Below are 17,982 nucleotides of genomic sequence, written 5' to 3'. Positions count from 1 at the left end.
TTTTCAATGTGTATTTTATTGTGATCTTAGCCGGCTTTGGGGAGGGGGTGGGGCGGTTACCAGGGGGCTGGGACCGCACTTGGGCCCCCGAAGAGCCGCATGAAGCTCGCGAGCCGCGGTTTGGCCACCCCTGCACTAGAGCTTTGTCGATCGCACCTTGCAACATTACACGGATAGATATAAGCGGTAGCATGTTCACGTATATGTTGAACAACATGAAACCCGAGGTATGTACTTCGTTGAGGTACCCCGCACAAGCTGCTTTGTGCGTTAATAAACCAAAATTGTTTCAAGGTGGGCTGTGTAAGTGGATGTGCTTACTTACGAACTATGCATCGAATGCAAGATACTTCAGGAAACACCTTTTAGCCGAAACTGGCGCCTGCAGTTTATACAATCGCAGAAAACTATTATCCGGGAAATACTAATCCCAGTATGGGGCTTGAAACCTTTCCGGATAAGTCCTGAAAGAAGTCGTGAAATGGTACTATAAAACAAATTCTTCTCGATTTTAAGGTTTTGAAAGGTTTTATTGAAGGAAGTGTCCCTCAATCAACGAAGTGTCAGATATTTTTTTTTTATGCATTTTGTAGTTTTGTAGATATCCCATCTCAAAGTTTTATTTCGGGGGTCTACGGTGAAACCGAAACTACCGGCTCGAGCATGATGGCAACCCTTGGGATCAGCTGCATAGCCAACGTGTGGCACAAAGTTCGTACTGCGGTACCGCCAAAACATACGACTGATCTAGTCGCTAGAGCAGTTCCGATCAGTCAGGTAAGATGCTACGGCTGTTTAATGCTTTGGTTTGCAGATATCAAACGTCTGTAGCGAATATTAATACACATTTATAACGTGGCCGGCCGAAAAGCGAGTTTTTCACGATGAACGCAGGCTTGGAACGAGCCCCCACCTATTTTCGGAGAACCTATACAACCTTGGTTTTGTGCAATGCACATTGCAGAAGCGCTGTGGAAGCTAATCGTAACCTCGCGCTGAGCAGGAACGGACTAAACTATGGCCGCCAGTGAATGCCACCCTCGGCACCACGATGTACTTGAGCGAACAAGAAGCCAAAATTCTTTGTGCGCGATCGCCGAAGAGCACTGACAAACTACGGTCGTTAAAACATCATATAACAAGCTATAATCATCCGCTAAAACGAGTTAAAACAAAAAAAAAAAAAAAAACATGGCAAAAGAAGTAGCAGTACGAACAAGAAACCTCCTTGAAAACGAAGATGGCATCATGCCACAATGTTGATTGACAAACAGCCAACCCGCTGAATGCCCGCTGAGAAACTGGTGGTAGCATTTTTAACATCGGTTTTAGAGCAGATCGCGGTTTCCCATCAGGGTAATATCTCGACAGTGCTCGTATTTAGCGTCCGGAAATTGATGTCATTCATTTACTTTGACCGAAGTTACCCTTAAAAGTTTTCAGCAGTAGTGAATAGTCAGTAGTATCAAATTTCTTAAAAACACACAGACACACATAAAAAAACAAAAAAACCTGAGCTATTTTTTGGAAGCGCACATGATTTATATCACGTGGTCGTGCGTCAAAACCTGTGACGCCTGGGTTGCATTGTGGGTGGATATCCCAGTCCCCGTGTCTGATAGCGCGACGCTCATTGCTCGTGGCTCGCCGCAGCCTGCTCTCGCCAGATGAGCGCGAGGAAGAGGCAGCGACGTTCCGACTGGATGGCCGGCCCCCAGATACACTGCGACTCCCGGGGCAACTACGAGGAGCTGCAGTGCGAGGGAGAACTCTGCTACTGCGCCGACCCGATGACCGGCAAGCCTACGGGACACCTGGTGCTCATCCAACAGATCTCTCTACTGCCGTGCTGTGAGTAGACGCTGGTTTCCTGAGGCTGGCGGTACTCTTACTATGGTGCCTCGATCGCGTCTCCGGCTGGTGTGTTTAGCGTCCTATCCCGCCCATACATCAAAAATGATCCCCAAGTGGCAACAAATGACGTCACAGAAGCCGGAGTGTCATGCTGTTGCCTGTCGCGATCCTGGCGGTTGCCCGGAGAAATGCTGGCGAAAAGCACGAGCGAACGCGACTGTCGCTGTCGTCACGGCGTCCCGGGCGTCCCACCTTTCCGCTGCTCTAGCTTCTGTGACCTGCCACACTGGAGAGTGACCTGCAGCGGAATAGGCGTCTGCCATTTATATAACGACTCTTGGGACGCCGCCAGAATCGCGACCGGCGGCAGCATGACACTTCTATGACGCCGTCAGGCGGAAATCGCGGGACCACTTTTTTGGCCGCGGTAAACACACCAGTCGGAGACGCGCTCCAGGCACCATACTCTTACTACAGGCGTTTTTCGTTTCAGTTCGTTCTCAGTCACGTGAGTTTCGTATCTGGTACGCGGGACGAAAAAATGACAAAACACTCCAGCCTGGAATAGGCGAGAAAATATAGGTGGGGCAAAACAATGATATGTGCGCTGTTACGCAATTTTTGTTATAACAAAAATTGCGCATGTTATAACGGAATCACCAGCGGAAGGCGCATGTTATAACATGTGCCTTCCAGCGGAGTTTAGAGATCGAAACGATGCTTTAACGCATACCAGAAGTGACGACATCCATGATGGCTACGTAACAGACGATAAGTTGCTGTACCCACTGCTCCTGTCGATGACGGCATCTGGACACTTTCTGTAGTCACCTAAAGTATGGTGCCTGAAGCGCGCCTTCGACTGGTGTGTTTATTGACTACTCCGGCCCCCGCGTCGAAAGTATAGCCCCGAGGGGGAAACAAATTGCGTCACGGGAGCCGCTGCTGTGTATCATGCTGTCGGATGTCGCGATCCTGGCGGTTGGTCGTAGAAATGCGGACGCGAAAACGACGAGCGGCCGCGAAGGTCGCTGTCGTCGCAGCGTCTCAACTCGCGTCTGCTTCGGTTTCCATTCACTGACCGACTGCAGAGCGACCTGCGGCAGAACGGGAATCTAGCGCATCTGCATCCGCCGTTGTGCCACCGCCAGGGTCGCGGCCGGCGGCGGCGTGACGATTCTATGACGTCACCAGGCGGAAATCAAAGGTCAATTTTAGTACAGATGTGTGTGTGTGTGTGTAAGAGTTGTAAATGAAACTGAGGGGGGAAAAAGAGAGCCAATGGTGTTTGTGCAAAGGGCACATTTGTCTCCAACTGGCGTCACACTACGCTTGAGGAGGAGGAGGAGGAGGAAAGAAGGAGGGGGAGGAGGATTAGAGAGAGTATGAGAAGGAAACTGGAGAAAAACCCCTGAATAATTTGTCGAGAAAAAAAAAAAAAAAAAAGAGGACGCGCGTTACACGGCGTCAAGACTGCGTTCATTCCAAATCGACTGCTTCCCCACAACAAATCGCCGGGAGACCTCCCCACTGCAAATCCCCTCTTTTTTTTCTCTCAACAAATTTTTTTTCTCAGTTTCCTCCTCACCCCCTCCTCATCTCTCTCTAATGCTCACCTTCCTTCTTTTCACCTCTCTCTCCTTCTTTCCCCCTCCTCCTCGAGCGTAGTACGACGCCAGTTGGATCTGTACCAAGTCTTTAATTTCGGTTTGTAAGTTACTAATTTTCAAAACTTAAATATTCACTCATGGAATAGGAACTGAAAACTTAGTTATGTGAAACGATGTGCGCTAAACGCACCATATTGGTTTCTTGGCACCAACTTATACGGCATCGTTTTTTTTTCTCTGTGCGATGCTTAGTTTTTGCAGGAACGTTTTGACCGGCGTTGGATGGAATACATTGTGTCATATGGTTTTTATGTCGGTAGTCATTTTTGTCTTATAACTAGGTACATCGAAAGTTTTGTGAAAAGAAAGAGAATGCATGTTTGAGTAAAAGCTTTTGTAGCATCAGAACTGCGACAGTGACTCCTCAAAAGAAAAAAAAAAAGAAAAAGAAAAACAGCAAACAAAATATACAAACAAACATGCAGCGAAATGCACCTCTTAGAGGCAGATTAGGAATTAGCGGAGGTTTGATTGTTTTTGTGGGCACCAATCTTGAAAAAGGGATACTGACAGACGCCACACGGTAATGCACTGGTTAAATTTCTGATCTACAGCGAGTGACTCGTCGCAACTTTGAAATGGCTGACCAACCACACGCTGTCTAAATATCCACACAACCCCAATTAATTCCGCGACGTCAGAAAAAACAATACAACAGTACCTTCTTGGTGGGTGCCGTATATATGAAGCCATGATGGCATTCATAGAGAGAGCCTTTCCTGCATCTGCTATATTGGAACACTCTATAGTCAAAATGGATTTTCTGCGTACTGACGAAATGTTGGACGTATTGTACCGATACCAAGTGCTGTTCGGATTTCAGCGTTGCATCTTTATTTCGTGGGATGCTGTTGGAAAACAAGTACGTCTCCAGCGGCCGAATGTGTCGACGTTTTAGGGCAGGCGAGAACGAGTGCACGGGCCTTCTTTTACACTAGTAGTGTCATAGAGTAATATACACAAGGAAAAGCGCGGAAGGTCCGGCCGGTTCGCGGCCCACATACGCCTCCATACCCGTCCGCGAAGCGGCACTGCTACGAAAAGTAGTCTGAAAGATTACTGTTTAAAAATACTGCCGCTAAAAATTATGGAGTTTTAATAGTATTTCAAGAAATTAGAACTCTCATGAATGTCGACTCGGTTCGCCGTTAGGCAGGTTTGCACGTGGTGCGTGCCACGTAAGAGAAGAAACCGACGACTGACTGTCATGTCAGATGGAACGCTACGGCGTAGGCACGGGGTAAGATACACTCTTCAGGTGACGTCACGGCGGGGTTGAACGCGCGGCGTGAGGAATCAGATATACTTCATATCACCTTAGCACGGACTAACTGGGAAGCCTGTGCAAGCGCGAGCTGCTAGCTTCGACTGCCTTGACTGGAGCTCTCGCTGCACGAGCGCTCGTGCAGTCGCCGAGGCTTCATCCAAAGCAACTAGCTCGGGCTTTTGGCACGCGCGGCTAACAACAGTCCATGCTAAGGTGAGACGAAGTATAGTGTTCGTTCGACGGGCAACCGAAAGGCTGCATCATTCCGCTGCCACCGTGCCCGCGGCTGACAGTGTCGCCGGCGGCCAAACGGCGAAACTGTGTGAGAGTGGAAAAAATTATCTCGTCGCCATGACACCCCGCCACACCGTGGTCTTTCTGCACGTGCGACAACCTCGCTGGATGCTCTGCTCGTGTGGTACATGAGGCGGCACGAGACGTCTTGTACGTGCGCACGGGTCGACGAGTCACCTGCCGGTGCCGCTTGAAACCATAGTGAGAGAGAGTGAAGAGCGAACTTTATCGGGCACGTCGCGAGTAAAGTCACTGGATCCTGGGAAAGTAACGCCAAGCTCCGCGTGTGGTCGCCATCTTGGTCCATGAAATGAGCAATTTCTCCTTGACCCCTCCGTTCTTGGTTAGCCTATCTAGATTCGCTGGTGACGGGTAGCTTTATTGAGTCGTTTTTTGTATACCGAGATTTTGCTAACCAGACACCGGCGAAACAGGCGTACACGTTCGTACCACCACCAGATGCTGCGTAGGTGCTTGGAGGCACTGAAAAATAAGTTTACTGTCTTGAAATGCGCAAGAAGAACAATATAATTGTAAGAGATCCATGGAGATGGGCCTGATTAATAAGTTGATCGCATACGAAGTGCCAAATACTCTTATATTGAAGAGGAACGCTTCCAGTACGATGATGCTCCATGGTGATCTTGGCGCGACGGGTTTAGAACGACCCCCTGGAAGCTTCGAAGATTTAAATGGACCAAGATGGCGATTTCCATGGCAACGTAGGCCGTTTCGTCTACGTTTTCAGCGGCGCCATGACACCCGCATCGCCGGCCCAGCCTACGAAGGCATGTATGTTCGATGTTTCCTGCCCGCCCGGCGCGTCGGTGGATTCTATCTTCGACGCGGCGGCGGCCATTGTCGGCACTGCCGAATTGTTTTCTGTGCAGCATCTGGGAGGCAGCAACTTTCAGATGTCTGTTACATCGTCATCGGCCATGAGCCGAATCGTCAACGGGGGGCTCTGACCATCGGCGGAACAAGCGTCCCCATCGTCCCGGTAGGCCCGCAAGTAACGTCCATTACGTGCCTCTACCTACCGATTTATGTGAGAAACGAAGCCCTCGCCGCCGCCCTGTCGCTTTACGGGAAGGTTCTGGATATTCGCTTCGGCGTCTACCAGGACCACCCCAACCTCCGGACGGGTACCCGCTACATCCGAATGGAGATGAAGGAGTCTACCCCGGTGCCGAACTTCCTCCGCGTCTCCGGTCATCGGGCCACCTTCGACTACCGCGGTCTCAAGAGAGTCTGCCGACGCTGCCAGCAGGAGGGCCACCTCAAGGCGGCCTGTAACGTGGCCTATTGTGCCCGCTGCGCCGCCTTCGGCCACGACACCGTCGGCTGCGCGGCCGGCTGCGGACGCTGCGGAGCGGCCCACGCCACGGTGGACTGCACCCAGCGTCGCAGCTACTCAGCCGTGGCCGGCTGCGGCCAGGACGACTTCCCGGCCTTGACTCCGGCGTCCCAGACTCCGAAGTCCCAGGGCAGGCCTCCTACCACCCCTACTCCCCCTCCTGCGGCGACGGCCGCTACCCAAGGGTCCGGTGACACGCCTGCCCCCGCCGAGCCCCCAGTGACGACCCCGTCCGAGCTCGCCCCGACATCGCAACAGTCGAAGCCGGCAAGCGCCACCGACGCGAGTTCGAACGCGTCACAGGACGCCGCCGAGGCCGCGCTTTCGAATGCGGTCCACACCGCATCTGTGCACGCGCCCACTCCTACCAGTCCCGGCTCAGAGGAAGTACTGGCGAAGGAGGAACGCCCGCGAACGCCGGAACTCTGCCCCAGCCCGCTTCCCAGCTGGAACGACATTACGGAGGACTCTGCCTCATCGTCGGACGACCGCCTCGTCATCGACGAGGTTGCCCACGACAAAGACAGCGCTCTGCCGCGATCGTCTCCGCGGCACCTCCGAGGAACTCCGAAAAACCTGCAGCCGCAGTCGCAGCCCGCATGGCGGTGCCGAAGACGGGAAGCGAGATCTTTCCAGCAGCGGCGAATCAGGGTCCCCAGGATCCACTCCAGCATCGGCAGCGGCTCCCAAGCGGTTGCGGAAGGACCTCGTCGCTCTGTCTGACAGCTCGTGCATCACATCCGATACATCCACGGACTAGCAGTGAACACAACGACCCCCCCCCCCCCCCCCCCTCCATCCCCTTTTCGCGCACTTGCGAGTCATCACCCTGAACGTTCAGGGCTTCCGCAGCGTGACAAAACAGATCGAGGTCATCCAGTTCGCCCGAACCGCCCGTTGCGACCTCCTGTTCCTGCAAGAAACGAACTTCCACAGGCAGCGCGACGTGGACCTCTTCAAGCAGCGGTATGGGGTGGATTGTTTCTTTTCAAACGCCACTACACGGAGCTCGGGGGTGGGGGTCATTATCTTTAACCGCTCGCTCCTCCGTCTCAGCGCGTGCTGCTTTGACCCCGATGGGCGGTACATCGCTTTTGATTTCTTCGTGGACGGCACGCGCTTTCGTGCTGTGGGCGTGTACGCTCCAGCCCAGCGTTCGCAATCCCCGGCTTTTTTCAAGAGCCTGGACATCCATCTGCTCGACGCTCGCCACTGCCTGCTCCTCGGCGACTTCAACTGCGTCGTCGATTCCCGGCGCGATGTCAGGGGCCCAGGCTACGGACGCACCACGTGGAACGCCGGCGAGCTGATACGCCTGATGCGACACTTCGACCTAGTGGACTGCTGGACTCTGCTCCATGGCACCGCTTTCGAGCATACCTGGCAACGAGGAAACTCGAGCAGTCGCCTGGACAGGTGTTACATCTCCGAGTTTCTGAGCCCCTCTGTCACCGCCTGCTGCGCAATGAACTTCCCTCCCTCCACTACGTACATCTCCGACCACCGTCCGGTACTCGTAGAGCTCCGCTTCAGCAGCTAAGCCAGTTCTCAACGCACCTGGCGTCTCGACACGCGACTGCTGCGAGACAAAACAAGCCGCGACCGCCTGAGAGAAGCCTTGCGCCGGTCCCTCCATGGAGCGGCACCAGACCCCTTGACTTTTGACCGGCTTCAAGACAGCTGGCGGGTGGCGTGCGTGGCGGAGGGTCGTGCACTGCGTCGGCGGCACGCCGAGCAGCTCCGAGACACCTCCCTGCGAATTCGGATCGTGCGACGGGGCGGCGCGGGGACTCCGCTAATGCGGGGCTACCTGCAGCAGCTCCTCGACCGTTACCAGCGACAGCTACGACTTTGTACCAACGCTGCCACAGCCTACCACGGACGGGTCGGGCCCTCGGCTCACCCCGAGGTGCTGCGCTACGCCCACCGCACCGAAGTGCGGGAGCGACGCGTCCCTTCAGTGCCGACAACCCCAGGCGCGCCAGCAACGAAAAAAACGGGGCGAGGCGAAAAAGCAGGGTCAACGCTAGCGTACGCGATCGTAAGGAACGGGAAGTTTTATTAAACACCAGGTCAACCGTCGGTCTCCGGTTTCAGCGCCCACTTCCGGGCCCTGGCAACCACCGAATCGGCGGTGGACCGTGCGACCCTCGTGGCGCACCCCTTCCTACGCGATCTCCCGCAAGTTCCCGAAGACCTAGCCGCGCACCTGCACGAGCCCCCCAACTCCGAAGAGGTGCTCCTTGCACTGTCAAGAATGAAAACTGGGTCCGCGCCGGGCCCAGATGGGTTTCCCGCCGAATTCTACCGTACCTTCTGGGACGTGCTGGGCAACTATATCTGTGCCGTGCTCCGGGAATTTTTCACGGAGCACCGCCTTCCAGAGTCGTTCCGCCGAGGCAGAATCATCCTTCTGCCTAAGGAGGGAGGAGACCCCAACGACCCGGGCGCGTGGCGTCCCATCACGCTACTCAACGCAAGCTACAAGCTGCTAGCGTCGATCATCACGCAGCGCCTCCACGGCATGCTCCCGGACGTGGTGACACCCCACCAGACGTGCTCGATCGTCGGCCGCAGCATTCAGACCCTGACATCCCTGACGAGGGACGTGGTGCAGTACACGAACGCTCGCCAAGCCAGAGGCCTGATCGCCTCCCTCGACCAAGCGAAGGCTTTCGACCGGGTGGAGCACCCGTTCCTCCTGGCCGTGCTCACCGCTTTCGGTATTCCCCCTGAAGGGGTTCGACTCTTCGAGACGCTCTACAGTGACATGAAGAGCGACCTCTATCTAAACGGCGGTGTGACGGCCAGCTTCCCCGTCACCCGGGGGGTCCGCCAGGGTTGCCCGCTCTCGCCGCTGCTCTTCGTCCTTACCCTAGAGCCCTTCCTAGCCAACGTCGAAAGGACCCCCCAGGTCCGCGGACTCTCCCTGCCCGGAAACGGCGAGGTGAAGGTGTCGGCATACGCCGACGACATTACACTGTACCTGCGGGACACCGACGACCTCGGAGCGGCTCTCCGGATCTTCGAGACCTACGGGTCTCTCTCCGGAGCGAGGTTGAATGAGCAGAAGAACGCGGTGCTGTGGGTTAACCGACCGCCTGACCCCTCTTCACCGATCCCGGCAAAAACTTCGGTCACGATCCTTGGTGTCACCTACCGCTCGTCAGGAGTCTCGGCGGACATGTGGACGCGCCTGGCGCGCGACATCGGGGAGAAAGTGGACTCTGCTCGCACCTACGCCCTTCCCCTGGCCGAGCGCAGGTACCTAGCCTACTCTGTCTTCTGTGGACGCCTCTGGTATCTGGCGCAAACGGCGCTCCCGACCTCACGTTTCATCCGACCGGTGAAAAGCGCGCTCTACAGCTTCTTCTGGTCAGAGAAGACGGAGCTGGTCACTCGGCCGGTTGTCTGCCTCCCGCGCGAGCGTGGAGGGTGGGGCTTTCCCTGTGTCGACATCGCACCCGCAGTACTCCAACTCAAGACCATGCTGAAGATATTGCGCGATGAGCACGGCCCAGCCCGATCCCTCGCGCTCTACTTCGTGGGGCACTCCCGCCGAGAACTGGGAGTCGAGTCGCCGAGCTCACCCGGCCCCTGTGCCGAAACCCCGCCGTCTGACTATTGAAGGGCAATACAGCTCTTCAAACGTCTCAAAGAGCGGGCACCCCAGCTGGACGTAGTGGAGACACCGACGGCTCGTCTCACAGAGGTCCTCCTGGAGCCGCAGATTTCGGCAACGCAGGTGGAGCTCGGAGACTCTTTCTCCTGGTCCCGCCTCACTTCTTCGTATCTCCCGGGGCACCTACGGGACTTCGAATGGCAGCACGGTTGGGGCGTCCTCCCCAGCGGAGACCGCTTGCTCCGCTGGGGCGTGTCGCGCACGGACGAGTGCCCTAACTGTGGGAATCGCGAAACGAATGTGCACGCGGTGAAGCAGTGCGTTGTGGCGCGGACGTTCTGGCGCGTCATCCGCACCAGCTTTCGCGGTTTGGGCGTAGGACTTTACCTGCTGCGCGGGAGATGCCCTCCGGGCGTCTTCGTCCGTCTCCTCCTCGCCGCGGCCGAGTACGTGCTGTGGAGGAACCGGTGCTGCGCGGTGAGACAGGCGCGTCGATCGCGTGCTCTTTGGCCCCTCCTGTGGCGGCTCCGGCGGGAGCTCGTGGGACACCTCGAGGAGCAACTGTTTTTCCTCGGAGAACAAGAGTTCCTCAGGCGCTGGTCCTGCCGGTACCTGAGCGTTCGCGACTCGCGGATTGAACTGCGCTTCAGGTACCTGGACAACCTCTAGGTCCCTGAGCTCAGAGCGGTGCCGTTGGGGGCGTGGGCGCGGGTGTGCGGCTCTGGGATGACGCTCCGGCCGCGTGAGTGATCGCGCGGACGGGGACACCTCGGGGTGTACGCCTTCGAACTTGTGCGTGTGGCTCCGCGGCAAAGACCCGCCGACTGTACAGAGACTGGTTCGCGCATATATGTGTACACAGTGTTCTTAACCTCTGCGCGTCTCTTACAAAATCCTGTCCACAGTGTTGCAAATAAATTTTCTAATCAGGCCGATTAGCCAATCGCCTTGCGAGGTTTGGGTCGTCTGTATGTTAGCATCCGTTTGTGTCCGGCTAGCAGGTAGGGAAGGCAATGGCGCTACTTTCCCAGGATCCAGTGACTTTAGTCGCGAGTAGGGTGCCTCAATGTCCTTCTGTTTAGGGTGATGCCACCCTTTGTAGTACCCGATGCCGACAGCACGCGCTCACGGGGAAAATACAAAGAAATCAACGAAAACAAAATGTCGCCATAGTACAGTCAACGCCACAGACGCGTGCAGGGCCACGCTCTTTCACGCGCTTCTGAACAAAAAATAAAAATAAACGTGTGGGACAAAATGGCGAGATGCCACCACCCTAAGCAAAGCGCACATGAAGGCACCCTAGTCGCGAGGAGCGCGCTGTCCTCACCGTGGGTGTAGGCTTCAGAGCAGACGTTCCACTTGTAAATAAACTTGTAACCCTTCCGCTATTAAATATATAACATTGGCGACGAGATAAAGAAATAAGCGACGACGGCAGCAGCCGACGAAGCGGACGCGCTCAGCCAGCAAGGTACGTTGGCGGCAGCCACGACATTTGGCACCATTGGCGACTTCGTGCCGAGTACCGACGTGACATAGCCTTTGTACCTGGAGCGACTAGAGTTCTACTTCATCGCGAACCACCACCAGGCGGCCCAGAAGAAACGTGCTGTGTTATCCACGGTCTGCGGGGCGGCGACGTACGCCATCATTTGTTTTCTCCATTCGCCGGCTCTTCCGCCCGAGACAAGTTGCGAGGATATCGTCTCGAAGCTGACGCCTCACTCCAACTCTAGGCCGTCCGTTATCGGGCAGCGGTTTCAGTTCGGGAAACGCGACCAGCGACCGGGTGAGAGCATCGCCGACTACATCGCCGAGATTCGTTGACTGCCGCGGAGCACTCCAACTTCGGGTCGACGCTGGATGATATGCTCAGAGACAGGTTGGTCTGCGGTCTCCGAGAAGAATCTCTTCAACGGATTCCACGTGATTTACAGTCTCTGTTTAACTGTCTGTAGAAACTGTCTTTCAACGTTTGGCAGAGCTGCACCTCTCAGAGAAGTAAGGAGAAAACCTTAGTCAGTATGCTACGCGTCGCAGGGGGCACGCGGAGCACAATCTGGCGATGCTCCACGCCGAAAGCCAAATGAGATCCAGAGTTTAATCGCCGCTGCCTGCTTCGATTTGGATAGGCCTGTTGCTATGTGTTGCTGTCTGGGGGAGGGAAGAGGGAGAAAGGGGGGGGAGGGGTGAGGGTCAAGCGCGTCTTCAAGGATGCTAGAATAAAGTGCAGCTACAAGGTCCACCAGACGCGACCATGTAAGGCATGGCTGAAAAAAAAGAAAGAAAAAAAAAGTACCTTTTCATCATGCAGGAGGAAGGGCCCTTCACAAGCGTCTGTCCCTGCGCGCTAACCAAACGTTTAAAGGAACTAAAGAAAGACATAAAATTAACAAAGAAAAACTGCAACTCGCGCCTTTAGCATTCTGTCGGAAAGCTAAAGATACGTGCCATTCAGCTTTTTGTCCTTGTTTTCTTTCAGAAACTAGACCGCTACCTAAACGCATTTTATTTTATTTTTTTAGGGGCGCTAGTCGAAACTTGAGTGCTACAGGCCTATGAGCGTATTCTCAAAATTGGTTTGTGTAATCATCTCTGCTTGACGTCCATTAAAGAACCAAGGCTAGCAGCCGTACAGCGCTAACTAAATTGCTGATTTACAGCCAAGAGGCCAGTCACCTCATTTGGTTGGCTGACTTACTTCACATACCGAAATTTTGTGAGATCTACTAATCGCTAATCACTAACCGGTACCGTACCAGGCAATGCCCAAAAACAACAACAAAAGAAATCAATATTCTATTTAGGTTGAACAGATAATCAAGTGTAATTGATGACTCCTGCACGTTATACGTTGGAGGATTTCTTATCAAACTTTTTCTCGAGAAAATGCCTCAGAACTATGTCTGTTCCGATTTGCTGAAGGACAAGTCTGAGGGGGTGACAGCACCTCACCAGTATTTCCTGAAGTTAAAAGCGTATCATGTATCCGGTATATTGTCTGTGAATCTAGTTGTACCCTCAGAGGCTGCTTTTGATTTCACTAAGCAGCTAAAATCTCACTTCCTTTCCATTGTAGATAATGTAGCACATGTTCCAAATGTGTCTGCTCTTTTGGTTGCACCACTGTCGGGTGTCAGTTCTTTCCGTCTTTGTTCTGAGGAGTGTCAGAAAATGTTTTTAAAGATGTTTTGCCAAGTGCTTCTCTGTTGGCATGGCCGTTTTGTTAACAGGAACCTAAATAAAGTATGTTTCCAGTCTGCTGTTTCTGGGAGACAACTAGACAGATTCCAAGGATAATGGTGAATTTTTTTAATGTGAAGTTATGCATACATAGCTAGGAGGTATTTTATATTACAGTGCAGTTTTGGTTTTTTAAATGTGCTTGTACTTGGTTTAATCTCCAATGCATGGTTTGGTGTTTTGTTTTAACAAAAAAAAGTTAAAATATGCCGAATTCATGTATAAAAATCGATGTGGAAACTGTGTTATGGCGCTATGGTACACCTCGCTAGTTGGTGGCTTTTGGGAGGTTGAGAGGGAAGATCTTTTATCCCGTGACCTGTGACTCTGTGACACTTTCTGATTAAGATGGGCATTGTTCGAGCTTCGTAAATTATCATGCCACATGTTCTTGTTTGGAAAATAATCATGGCGCATGTTTTTCCGGATATCTGTGTCTGATTCAGTATATCGTGATTCATTATGCTAATAACAATTTTCTTTTGTAAATATTAATCACTATCTTAGCAAAACATGTTACGCCACAACTGTTTCTTCTGTACATAATTGAGCTAAACAGAAATTGTGTCTGAATCACTTCCTGTTTTACTTATAATATTCCGTAAGCTAAAATTCTTCTTTGCTAATTTTAACAAATATTTTTCCGCAGCAAAATATACTTTTTGTTGTGTGAAGTCGGCTAATTTTTACTTCACCGAGTATACAATTTCTGTTTAGAACTGCACTCATAGGCAGTAAATGTATGTAAATACAGTAAATATTCCAGCCACAATCGCGACTAAAATATCAAGAGGCCGTGTTTGCTTGGCCGTGAGCTAAACCGATGAATTCGAAACCAAAACTACTCGTACCAGAACCGGAAAACTGCCATATGAACTTTTAATCCCGCCCGGTAGGTGCGCTGCGTGTTATGTGGGCCGCTGGGGCCTATGGCAGTTTGCGCTCTTTACCTTGTGTATATTACTTTATGGTAGTGCTGCCTTTGTCGCGATTTGCGAACTCAGCTACAGCTAATTTTTGGACGAATCTCTGGAGCTGAAACAATTCATAGCCCAAACCAATTTATATTCTATATTCTAATCAAATGAGATTTTTTTTTCTTACCTGTTGTGACCTGCAGACTGCTGGTTCGGATCGGTGGCCGAGTATGTTAGCGCAGCACAGCTCGGAGCACGTATAGAGCTAGACAACGTTACTAAAACACTCAGTTGGGAAACTCCCATAGAGACAGCCCTAAAAATATGGCCCCAATCTGTCTCCGAGCACCGAGCTAATGGCGAACACAACGCCACCATTTCTCCCGCAGCGGCCACTCGAGAAACTGCACGTGACTTCTATTTTTGGCTTTGACAGGGGCGAACCCCCGTCTCCCCGCCCCGGCGGACGCTCCGCGGTAAACGACTGAAGTTAAAATGCACCTAGGTCTGGACGGGCTACCTGAAAGGCCCGCTGATGCATGGTTTTATAAAAACAATATTAATTGTTCCGCAAATCCTTGCGAACTAAAGATGATAAAAACATCACGCGCCCATCATTTGGTACTAAACTCCAATAAATTTCATACAAAAAGAGTTTTTTCCGTTTGTTTTTACGCAAAAAACAGGCTTTCAAAAAGCTCGAAGTGACCATAGTACAGACAAACGAAAAAGAGTGGCGCTGTTGTCGCATTTAGCTCGGTCTCGGTGGACGCCAGCGGCCCAGGTTTCGACGTCGAGTTTCCCAACTGAGTGTTCTAGTAACGTTGGAGCTAGAGCTCGCGCTGCTGAACCCAGAGATAACTGCAAGAAGGGTAAGCGCGGAGGCAGTCTGGTGAAATGGTAATATAACTAGGGTGTGTACTTTCCGGTGTTTATTTGTGAGAAAAATCGGCGGATGTTTTTCGGTGCTTATTCTTTTTAGAAACACCGGTGTATTTCGGTGGAACGTCTGACGACGAGGCTAAAATCGGTGATTATCGGTGTAAAAAAAAATGCGATTGATCACAGACAGAGTTCCAATTTTATTCACATATTTCATACACCTCTCTAGGAAGCATTTATTTCTCACACTTGGTTATTATAGTAGATGCTAGCATACTTCGAGAGGCTTGCATCCGTCATGGCAGCACGTTCCTTGCGGTTCACAACCCGCAATTTTGAAAACGCACAGCTCCACATTTGAGCTGAACACAGGAAATCCCAAAATGTCCAGCGAGTCTTGGGACAGTAGTGGCCAGTCAGGTAAATGAAGTTTCCAAAATAACACTGGATCAACGGTGCTGGTCACAGCATACTGGCGGTAACAAAGAAACTCTGATTCTATACTCCGTTTCACCTTCAGTCCGAGCGCAGCGGACGCTAGGAGCCATCCCAGCCAATCCAGCGTGGAGAGAGTGTCATGTGACCTTGAGCTCCCTGTGTCCCTCTGCCCAACCGGCAGGTCACGCTATTTTCTCCCGGCGCTGGATCGGCTGGGATGGTCTGTGGCGTCCACTGCGCTCAGACTGAAGGTGGAACGGAGTATAGGTCACTCAGCTAGCTCTCGTCTCGGAGGACCAGCCGAAAGATACTTTCATAAGGCACAAATCCCTCTGGCAGCTCCGTGTTTATGCACGGATTAACAATTGGCACGCAGAACCAGAACGACGATTCATCCATGAAATCTGTAGTGTAGTCATCCTGAGATTTCCGCTTACTTCCCATCCTGGTGGACTTCTACACCGCGTAACGACGAAGGGAAGCAAGTCTCACGTTGAGAAAACCCACAGACGCGGGACGGACGCGCCTTCTCAAACACGTCTGCAAATTTTTTTACAGAACGGTCCTTTTATAATAGCGAAAAACTCCCCCGCCAACAAAGCCCTTGTTCCGTTTCCCCAAAAGCCCATGGAAACTAAACAGATAACAAGGAACGCATCTCATTTTTGAAAGGTCAGTAGCCCTGCACGACACGGATGTTGGCAGTGTCTTCCAGGAACCACAGCAACTTTTGAATATATGGCTTGCACCGACATTACTTGGCCAGACACAATGGGAAAAGGGCACGTGAGAGCGTACCCTCCACTGCGTTAATTTTTCCACAAAAGGGGGCCAAGGGCGACACAATGGGGGAAAGGCGTGTGAGAGCTTAGCTTTCACTGCGTTAACTAGACGCTTTTGACCCCCGGAAAGGAGGGCGGAATGCAGGATCCACGAGATAACACGTTGTACGAACCTCTACGGGGAAAGGGTTTCGCTAGGTCGGAAACGTGCAACGACCGGTGTTTTTCGGTTGTAACCAGTGCGAAAATATCCAACCACCGGTGTTTTTCGGTTTTAACCGATTTTGTATTTTCGTCACCGACGGATGTTTATCGGTGTTTTTTCGGTTAAAACCGGAAAATACACACCCTAAATATAACTTAATCCAAGGTGGGGAAAAAAAAAAAAAGACACAAAAAAGGAAGGCACAACACAACGTCTACTTCGAAGATGGCTAAGAGTATATTCGAGACCGAACCTGCCCCTATGTAAAAGGATTCGGTCTCGAATAAACGTATAGCTGCGATGGGAGACGTTGGGCGTTGTCTCTGGACGCGCCTGCCGCTCTGCGCCGACTCTCGTCACACTTCAGCTTGTTTGCCGCTTGGGGCAGGTAGGGGGATCCACGAATGATGACGTCGTGCGCAGGCCTTGTGTTCCGCGTGCTATTGGGCTGGCTAACTCGCCGCTCGCTGTCTAAACACACATACCATACAAACTCAAATCATCCGCGGAAACGTCATTTTGTACGCGCTGTCGGGGCGCAACTCGTATAGAATTCTTATCTCGCCATCAGACTGTAGATACGAGTGAGCGTATAGTTTGCGCCAGTAAGTGCTCTATAGCTGCGTTGAAGTTGGAGGGACTCAGGAACAGGTTGTAAATTACAATTAAAATCGCCACCGCGTGCCTGTGGGCGTTCGCATTTAAATTAGCTCGCTTTCGATATATAGACGGAGTTGAGAGTGCACGCTCATTCACAAAACAGGGGAGATCGGTGGCCAAGGGTGTTTATTAACGCGCCGCAGCTCGGAGTGCCTGGAGCGGTAGATCGCGCTGCAGAACTCAGGGATCCTGGGTTACATCCTCACCCGTGCCTGTTTCGATTTGGATGAGCATCGTGCCGGCGTGCGGTCGTGTATCACTGCTGCATGGTGCACGTTACAAACGCCAGGCTAGCGGTTGTGCTGCACTGGCTTTGCTGAAAGGCAAGTCGTCCATCAAGGCAGACAAACTTCCGGCTGTATAAACATATGTGCAACATAATTACTTATTTCAAACAGAGACTTCATAAGCGTTGGTTAGTTTCTTGTTGTCTTTTTAACTTTGGAACTTAGTGGGTTTTGGAATAGGATTTACTCTAGCACCGATATCTCCAAAATGTTTGGCTACGGGGTTGGATTAGGGATCTGTCACAACCTCGAGGGTCGGAAAAAAAAAAAAAGAATAATTATAAAAGAGCAAGAACTAGATACGGAAACCTAGATAATCATTAAAACACAAAAATAAATGTTAAAGCAAGTGTTTAGAAATCCTAAGCTGGATGAATACATAGAATACTTTAATTTGAATTTATATTTAGCTACAAAAATTGTAACCGAGAAAACTCACTAAGCATAAATCAAAGCTCGTGGGAACTTTGGCACCTTCACGCAGTGGAAAATGCGAATGAG

The 17,982-nt window shown here is 52.0% G+C and overlaps 1 protein-coding gene across 3 annotated transcripts in view; it reads left to right on the top strand.

The window, feature by feature from the left end:
• Positions 1 to 17,982, top strand: part of LOC8052629 — a 225,557-nt gene that overhangs the window by 158,643 nt on the left and 48,932 nt on the right. For all 3 annotated transcript variants that reach the window (XM_042289205.1, XM_042289206.1, XM_042289207.1), the window contains exon 5: positions 1,654 to 1,851. In XM_042289205.1, coding sequence (XP_042145139.1) covers positions 1,654 to 1,851 — 198 coding nt within the window. The remainder of the gene's footprint in view (positions 1 to 1,653; positions 1,852 to 17,982) is intronic.

This window comes from Ixodes scapularis, unplaced genomic scaffold, assembly GCF_016920785.2.
Source record: "Ixodes scapularis isolate PalLabHiFi unplaced genomic scaffold, ASM1692078v2 PGA_scaffold0__279_contigs__length_252992795, whole genome shotgun sequence".
NCBI lineage: Eukaryota > Metazoa > Arthropoda > Arachnida > Ixodida > Ixodidae > Ixodes > Ixodes scapularis.
Note: the sequence above shows the minus strand (reverse complement) of the source record. Positions and strands in the feature narration are given on the sequence as shown.